General features: G+C 41.3%; 1 protein-coding gene across 1 annotated transcript in view; it reads right to left on the reverse strand.

Annotated features, from left to right (window-relative positions):
• Nucleotides 1–2,221: 2,221 nt before the first annotated feature.
• srebf1 (sterol regulatory element binding transcription factor 1) overlaps nt 2,222–9,616 on the reverse strand; it is a 47,134-nt gene continuing 39,739 nt past the window's right edge. Inside the window, 4 exon segments of the mRNA XM_034189849.1 lie at nt 2,222–3,337; nt 3,339–3,487; nt 6,513–6,624; nt 9,225–9,440. Of these exon segments, the coding sequence (XP_034045740.1) occupies nt 3,266–3,337; nt 3,339–3,487; nt 6,513–6,624; nt 9,225–9,440 (549 nt within the window). The 3' untranslated portion in view covers nt 2,222–3,265.

The raw sequence follows: 9,616 nt of genomic DNA on the forward strand, positions 1-9,616 counted from the left end.
TGGCTATGATGGACTGATTGTCTGCCTCCCTGTTCCCACCCCGAATCCAATGAAAGGCTCATTAAAAGCCTGCTAACAAGCCTTTCATTGGATTCAGGTGTGTTGGAACAGGGAGGCAACTAAGTGTCAGGAAGGTAGATCTCGAGGACCGAACTTGGGCACCCGATATAACAGTGAATCCATTTAGTTATGTTACAGGGTTCAAGAAGTGCGCTTGATGTACAGTAATGGGTGTTTTGTATCTTCTGACGCTGTGATCTTTGTACAAACAACATAGAGATTGCTTGTTGAACTTGAGAAGCTGAGTGAGGAGTCAGAGTATCTGAATATGCTATCGTCTTTGATCAAGGTGAAGATCCAGGCTGTCAAAAACTTCTTGGAGCCAGCCACCAGAAGCATAAACTTTTGTGGTAAATATGTCAAACTTGTTGAGAAATGTACTTATCTCAGTAGTGACGTTCACGTCTCTGGGTCTTTGATCTCTGAGATCAAGAGATGCCTGGGAAGAATGGAGTCACAAGGTTGCTGGACAAAGGCGTTTGCTGATGCCTTCACAGAAGAATGAAGGTCAAAGTCTTTTACAGCTGTGGTTGGAGGTTTACATGCACTCATCATGGGCATGAAAGTCATGGTTATTTTGGGCTTTTATGATGCCCTTGACTTGTTTCTTTTACCAGGGTGGAATGATTGTACACCATACATCATGAATGACTTTAAAAAGACGAAATAAGTGCACAAGGTTGAATTCATTTTGTATCTTCACTCACCCACACAGGGTCAAGATTATACATACATTCACTTAAATCTTTCATAAGTGGTGCTGAAGGTTCTATAATGTCTTTTAAACATGACCAGCTCAAGGCCCATTAACTCCTCGTTAGCAATCATGACTGACTACAACTTGAAGTTTCTTTTTCAGCATAAAAAGGATGTGTTTGACAGCACTCCTCAGACTAACCAATACTCAGAATAATGGGAAAATCCTCAGGTCTAAGAATGAAATTGTAGATATAAACAAATTGAGGTCTTGGAGGTCATTTCTGAACAACTACCGTTTCCAGATCATCAGATCAAACAATTCTACTTCAGCACAAATTAGTCGGATGCGTCACCACTTTGCCAAGGTCTAGAAGAAAATCCATACTATCACCCTCAGATGAGAGGAAATTGGTTAGGATGATCTAGAACAACCCAGGAACCACCAAGGCTCAGGTCTGCCATGAACTGGAAACAGATGGAACACCCAGCACCACTGTCCACAGCAAAGCAAGTGTTGTATCACCATGGACTGAGAGGGAGAAGATCAGGAAATAAGCCCCTGGTCCTAAAGCAACACCTTCACGCTTGACTGAAATTTGCAAGTGCCCACATGGACACGGTTAATGGTCAGACAAGACAAAGATTGAGCTATTTGGCCACAATGACAAGAGTTATGTTTGGAAGAGTAAAGGTAAGACCTTCAAACCTAACAACACTACTGTCAAGTTAGGTGCTCTGGGGCTGTTTTGCTGCTCATTGTGCTGTACAAAGTGGATGGAATAATTAAGGACTACTGCCAAATTCTTCCAAAGTCACCTCAAATTTTGCCACAATTGAGTGTTCCAACAAGACAGTGATCCCAAACACATCAACACTGACTGAGTTGGCTAAAGCAGCAATCTGAAATGGCCTTCCCAAACCCCTACCTCAACTCTATTGACAATTTATGGGCTGGCTACACTATAGCCAACTATTGTGACAGGAAACACACCAATTTAAATGAATTTTGATGAGAAGAGCAATCCAGCCAGAATTATGGCATAAACTTGGCTACCAAAAGTGTCTGGTTGAGGTGTAGCTTGCTAAGGGACATTTAACCAAATATTAGTTAGGGACAGGGTGTATGTATATAGTTTAGCCTGCATGTAGAATTTTGACCCTGTGTGATTAGATATCCAATTAAATTCAACACCCAATTCTAGTGTTAAAACCATGAACCATGTATGCTGTACAATCACTCCACCCTAACATTCACCATGACGAGTGTATGTAAACATCTGACCATAACTGTAGGTCCTGGTGCTTCTTAATTAGCAAATGGACAATTTAATTTTTTCAAAAATGTACATCTGCTGCACATCTTTATTGCACTGTAGCACAAACTGATGAACTTAATATTGCATATTCAGCTTAACTGGAGGCAAAATTTAATTGACACTGAAAAATGCACAACAAACACTGCTGTCCTCTTAGAAAATATTTAATATTTACAACCATTAAATAAAAAATAAAAAAATGGACTTTTTTTAAAAGATGTCAGTCTTAGGAAACACAAACAATACTTTTGACTGTGTTACTTTTCCATTCATGCCTGTTTTCCACATTAGTGATACAAACTGTAAGGACATCTTACAGCCCTCAAAAGACTTATAAATTGGTGGTCTCTGGGAGACAGCAATTAAAATGACAGTGTTAACCTACACAAGACCTCTGGTGGGAAAATGAGGAGAACTTTGATTTTAACATAAATTCTCATTTATAAATTGTGAATTATGCAACGGTGAGCATGGTTGATATTATGTTATCTTGCTGGTCGACATCTGGTATCATGGTTGCATGCAACTTGTGCAACAATGCAAACTGTGAAATGAGTGAGACAATGACACAATATAATACGTCAACTCCCCCCCCCCTTTTTTTAATCCATATTTTGACACCATGGCAATATATTACAGAAACCGTCTTTAGGGCCTGCTCAAATCCTACAAAAAAAAAAAAAAAAAAAAAAAAAAAAAAAAAAATACTGCTCAATCAAAATTCATACAGATTATAAATAAATTTTAAAATATGTACACTGCAAAAATAAAAATGAAAAAGAAACCTTTATGAAAATAACCTCATAAAGCTATATTATTGGGCTCATTAAAATGAGCCTCATGAGGCTAGTGCAGACAGTGTGACCTCAAACCTCCGTCAGGCTCTGCCCACTGCATCAGTATGGAGAACACCAAGCACAGGACCTTCCTGAATAAACCCAGGACAGAAAACATCTCAGTCATTTACAGTCCACCGGAAAGACGTGATGGCTCCCCCCTGTGGCCATAACCTGGCACTGCATCACACTCGAACAGGAAAAAGCGGCCGTGAATAGTAATATCTCTTACATCAATTTTACATCATAGCAACAACGGCAACGTTTACTTTTCTATATGAAAGTATGAAACTGTATGCTACTGAGATGTTATGTACAGCCTCCGTGCACGGCTCTCAGGCCCCTCCGTTCCCTCTAGCTGTTGGTGACAGTGGTGCCGCTGCCCAGCTTGATGATCATTTGCTGGCAGTCATGGAGGGTCCTCTTTGTCTCCAAGCTTCTCCAGGGTGCGAGCTGCGTCTGACAGCATGCCCACCCTTTGGCCAGGTGCTGACAAAAAGGAAGGTGGAAGGTAGCGGCACGCCAGCATCACTGCTTCCACCTGCTCTCGCTGCCCTGGATGCATCTCGCACTCCTCTGTACATACAAAATAACAATTAGGCAGTATCTTGAAGGTAAGGGTTTCTTCTTTCATCCACCAAAGCTCAAATATATACTGTACATACATTCACTTAAATCTTTTCATAAGTGGTGCTGAAGGTTCTATAATGTCTTTTAACATGACCAGCTCAAGGCCCATTAACTCCTCGTTAGCAATCATGATTGACTACAACTTGAAGTTTCCTCTTTTTCAGCATAAAAAGGATGTGTTTGACAGCACTCCTCTGACTAACCAATACTCAGAATAATGGGAAAATCCTCAGGTCTAAGAATGAAAATTGTAGATATAAACAAATTGAGGTCTTGGAGTCATTTCTGAACAACTACCGTTTCCAAGATCATCAGATCAAACAATTCTACTTCAGCACAAGTTAGTCGGATGCGTCACCACTTTGCCAAGGTCTAGAAGAAAATCCATACTATCACCCTCAGATGAGAGGAAACTGGTTAGGATGATCTAGAACAACCCAGGAACCACCAAGGCTCAGGTCTGCCATGAACTGGAAACAGATGGAACACCAGCAGCACTGTCCACAGCAAAGCAAGTGTTATATCACCATGGACTGAGAGGGAGAAGATCAGGAAATAAGCCCCTGGTCCTAAATTAACACCTTCAAGCTTGACTGAAATTTGCAAGTGCCCCACATTGACACGGTTTAATGGTCAGACAAGACAAGATTGAGCTATTTGGCCACAATGACAAGAGTTATGTTTGGAAGAGTAAAGGTAAGACCTTCAAACCTAACAACACTACTGTCAAGTTTGGTGGTGGTGCAATCATGCTCTGGGGCTGTTTTGCTGCTCATTGTGCTATACAAAGTGGATGGAATAATTAAGGACTACTGCCAAATTCTTCCAAAGTCACCTCAAATTTTGCCACAATTGGGTGTACCAACAGGACAGTGATCCCAAACACATCAACACTGACTGGGTTGGATAAAGCAGCAATCTGAAATGGCCTTCCCAAAACCCCTACCTCAACTCTAATTTATGGGCTGCTACACTATAGCCAACTATCATGACAGGAAATGCACCAATTTAAATGAATTCTGATGAGAAGAGCAGTCAAATAATCCAGCCATAACTATGGCAGAAACGTGGCTACCAAAAGTGTCTGGAAGAGGTGCAGCTTTATGTTTCACAACCATACAGCAAACCAGGCAGCACCAGGAGCCTAAAGACTTAGATTTTATTCTCCTGCAAAGATACCGGCATAGTCAAACTCCTCTGTGGAGTGACCTTATGACTCCATAAGCTCTTCCAGGCGTCTCTCCATCTCAAGGCCGACTACCCAGAGACATAAATGTCACTGCCGGTGTTGCAGACCGAACTGTCTGCCCTGAAAATTGGTCTACCTTGCCTCCACTGCACATGCGTCATTTTGGAGCTCAGCAGCTCATCTCAGACAGTTTCTGCACCCAAAGCAATCAAATGGATTAATGGAATTATTAACCATCAGATGACAAGGAAAAACCTCTTAAATCATTCTACAGTTTTAAACAGAAACAAGGAGATACTCTGACGCTTTCAAATGACCGACGTGCAGTGAATGCATCAGCTAGCAGCTCGTGAAGCTGCAGCGCTCCGATCACTTCAGTCTTTTATAATGAAATAATGCTGAATCTATGTGGAAATGATTGTTGTACAAAGCTTCAGATGTCACTGAGATAGATGATGACTGGAGTGCAGTTTGAAGCAGAAATAACGTGATTGGTGAAGTGCGGCTAATGATGCATGAGCAGTGAAGGCAGGGCAGGCCGATTTTTAGGGCGGACCGTTCAGTCGGCGACACCAGGATAAGTGAATGTCTCTACAAGTTCAACACTTTTACCACAAACAGATACACTTCTGAAGCCTGAGTCCAGGGAGTCCTTAAAGGTCTGACTCTTAGTCTTGTTCCAGGACAATTGCATACCCAGGCACTAGTGCAGCAGATAACTGAAACAATCATGCAATGGTGATAAAAGCATCAAATTCGGCAGAAATATTCCTTAGACACTCCTCTTTTGAGAAAAAAAAAAAAAAAAAAAAAATTGGCCACTTGACTTTTCAATCAGTGGTCAGGTAGGGGTCAATTGAAGAATTACACAGAGGTCAAAATTAAAAGATGCTCCAATCATATTGAAAAATATTCCACACTATTTGCTTGATCATAAAGATTCCAAAAAGGTATAGTTTGGACAATCTGTGACTGAATTCTATGGAGTTACAGGACAAAAATAGCAAGAATGGTGACAAAGCTCAGTTTCATTTTGAACAGGGGTCAAAAGTTAAAGTTGCTCCAATTTTGGTAAAATGTGATGCAAATTATTGGTTGAGCTAATAGGATTAATAAATGGAATAGTTTTGACTGTGTTGAATGCTTGGTCTCCAAAGTAAAGGTCAAACAAGGTCTACGTCTATTGGATACTATGAAATATGACATATGTTACCCCGTAACGTGATAAGTAAAGATGATACATGGTCCAAACTATTCCTTTTTTAAAACCGTGTTAACTCAACTAGGACTGTCTGTTTACAAGTGGCATATGGTGTACTGACATCTATTTTCAAAAGGATACTAAGAAATGGCTTCAGACGAGGTGTTCTTTAGTTATTGTATGGAAATTAAAATAACGGTATCTGTAGTAGCCGTATTGCTTGACAGACATTTTTGAAGTGAACCTTTCTCTGGCCTCCACTAATTCATCATCAAGAAATGATTTCAAATCGATGATGTGTTGTTTAATTAGTACGGGGAAACCACGGCAACTACACTGAATGATACCTCTTTGCAAGAGAGCCTTCCTCAAGCCTTTTCCAAAACACCACCAAGAAATAATTTCAAATCACACGAGGTGTGCTTTGTTACTGTGCGGAAATGAAAAATTTACAGACGGACACACAAATGGGGTGAAACAACTCTGCAGAGTGGGGGCATAAAAATGCTGCTACCCAGAAAACATACTGAGAATTGGATTGGAACCTAATGTGACGAGATTGCACACCCACACACCCCTACCTGTCTTGGCTCCAGGCGTTGCTCTGCGTCGCAGTGAACGATCCAGGAGCTGGTGCGTGCGGGTGGGGCTGGCCCCCGCCATCAGCCTGGCTGTAGCTTCATGAAGGAACAACTGGAACGTGACAGAGGGAAAGAGATGACTCATACAGAGCACTTCAAAAGTGCTTCTGCGAAAAACTCGCCTCAGTTATGCGTCTGCTCAAACACCAGCTATTCCCCACAATGCACTACACCTCATACTGCCTGCAAATATGTGAAGAGGAAGTACATGTGATATATGCTATCTGGGTGACAACAACGTGCACAATGATTAACAGGCCTTTATCACTCCGGCTCTGTGCTAAGCAACAGAATGTGACTAGTTAACTGAAAAGTGTGAATTTATTTGGCATTTCACTGATGTGTTTGAGTTATGGTTCAGGAATCTGCAGTAAGAAGATCAAAATGAGACCACTATGTAGAAATGCCATTTCGAGTTCTTTTTATTTTCTAAACAACCAGATTAAGATTTGTAGTACAGGTGGAGGATGGCTTTGAAGGCAGATTTGGTAGGACTTCTCTTTTACACCACTTTATGCATCAAATGATGAATGGGTGATGTGTGTTTGTCATTCGGTATGGTTGGTTGGTAATACATACAAACAAACAAACACAGAAAAAGACATTAAGAAGCTCTAACAAAAGCTTAAAGCTGACCCTGCATATTTAGATATGAATAAAAATAATGTGCGAGTATCGTGAAGTATTGAAGTCACCACATTAGTGTTCCTTAAATATGTAAAACTGGCAATCCAGCATCCATCAAGATTTAAGGATTATCTCATCCCAGGCAGCGATAGACTCCTACAGTACATCCACAAAATATTCACAGCACTTCACTTTTTCCACATTTTATGTTACAGCCTCAATCCAAAATACAGTAAATTAATATTTTTCCCCTCAAATTCTACTCACAAAACCACATAATGACTACAAAAAAAAAAATTGTTTGGTTTTTGTAAATTTATTTTAAAAACAAATGCTAAGGAATCACATAAGTATTCAGCCTTTGCTCAATACTTTGGTGATGTACCTCTGGCAGCAATTACAGCCTCAAGTCTTCTTGAATATGATGCCAAAAGCTTGGTGCACCTATCTTTGGGCAGTTTTGTCCATTCCTCTTTGCAGCATCGCTCAACCTCCATCAGGTTGGATGGAGAGCGTCGGTGCACAGTCATTTTAAGATCTCTCCAGAGATGTTCAATCAGATTCAGGCCTGGGCTCTGACTGGGCCACACAAGGACATTCACAAAGTTGTCCTGAAGCTACTCCTTTGATATCATGGCTGTGTGCTTAGGGTCATTGTCCTGCTGAAAGATGAACCATCTCCCCAGTCTGAGGTCAAGAGTGCTCTGTAACAGGTTTTCATCCAGGATGACTCTGTACATTGCTGTATTTATCTTTCTCTCAATCCCGACTAGTCTCCCAGTTCCTGCTGCTGAAAAACATCCCCAAAGCATGATGCTGCCACCACCATGCTTCACCATGGGACCATGTAGGGATGGTGCCTGGTTTCCTCCAAACACGTCTGGCATTCATGCCAAAGAGTTCAATCTTTGTCTTATCAGACCAGAGAATTTTGTATCTCATGGTCTGAGAGTCCTTCAGGTGCCTTTTGGTAAACTCCAGGCGGGCTGCCATGTGCCTTTTACTAAGGAGTGGCTTCTGTCTGGCCACTCTACCATACAGGCCTGATTGGTGGATTGCTACAGAGATGGTTGTCCTTCTGGAAGGTTCTTCTCTCTCCACAGAGGAATGCTGGAGCTCTGACAGAGTGACCATTGGGTTCTTGGTCACCTCCCTGACTAAGGTCCTTCTCCCTTGATTGCTCAGTTTAGACAGGCAGCCAGTTCTAGGAAGAGTCCTGGGGGATCCAAACGTCATCTATTTACAGATAATGGAAACCAGAAAAGCAGCAGAAATGTTTCTGTACCCTTCCCCAGATTTGTGCCCTGAGACAATCCTGTCTCAGAGGTCTGCAGATAATTCCTTTGACTTCATGCTCAGACTTTGTGCTCTGAGATGCACTGTCAGCTGTGGGACCTTATATGTAGACAGATTTGTGTCTTTCCAAATCATGTCCAATCAACTGAATTTACCCTAGGTGGACTCCAATTAAACTCTAAGAACATCTCAAGGATGATCAGTGGAAAGAAGATGCACCTGAGTTCAATTGTGAGCTTCACGTCAAAGGCTATGAATACTTCTGTACATGTGGTTTCTCTCTTTTTGTTTTTGTTGTTTTTTTAATAAATTTACAAAAATCTTAAACAAAAAAAAAAAAAACACACAAAAAAACCCAAAAACAAAAGAACTCATTATGGTGTATTTTGAGGGAAAAATGAATTGCATCCATCTTGGAATAAGGCTGAAACATAAAATGTAGAAAAAGTGAAGTGCTGTGAATACTTTCCAGACACACCATACATTATCTAGCTAACTCAGTGGTTACGGTGTTTTTTTGACCCAAACGATTTGATTTCATTCAGTAATAAACATTATTACAAAAAAATAAAAAAAAAAGATCAAATGTAACTGTAAAAACTGGTTCATTTTGAGGGTTAGACAAAATAAGCTTCTTAACACAGGCCCCCACACTGAGTTCCCATCAGCATGTCAACTGGATGACGAAAATGTATCTTCTCTGTCACATATTTTAACCCTGGCACTTACTCTTTGCATTGCAGGCCTGAAACTGTGTGCAAGCTTGCGCAGAGAGCTGAGATCTCTTTGAAAGCCTTGGAGCTCTGGCGGGGAGGCCTGGTGGACCCCTGCAGAACCGTTAGGGACCACTGCCGCAGACCCGCCTGGACTGACTCCCTGCTGCTGCAGATGCCACACATTAGTCCTCATCACCAACAGCAGGTCACACAGCAGCAGCTGGACAACCTGCAGAGAGAGACACAGTGTCAGCGTGAAAACCCGGACATATTTCACTGTCACACCCTCTGATCAGAAATTCAACTCTCAGAACGATGCACAGTAATTACAACAGAGGCACAAATGTACGGTGACATGTTTAAAAAAAAAAAACACACACACACACATATATATATACACACACA

This window comes from Thalassophryne amazonica, chromosome 16, assembly GCF_902500255.1.
Source record: "Thalassophryne amazonica chromosome 16, fThaAma1.1, whole genome shotgun sequence".
In the NCBI taxonomy this organism is placed as follows: domain Eukaryota; kingdom Metazoa; phylum Chordata; class Actinopteri; order Batrachoidiformes; family Batrachoididae; genus Thalassophryne; species Thalassophryne amazonica.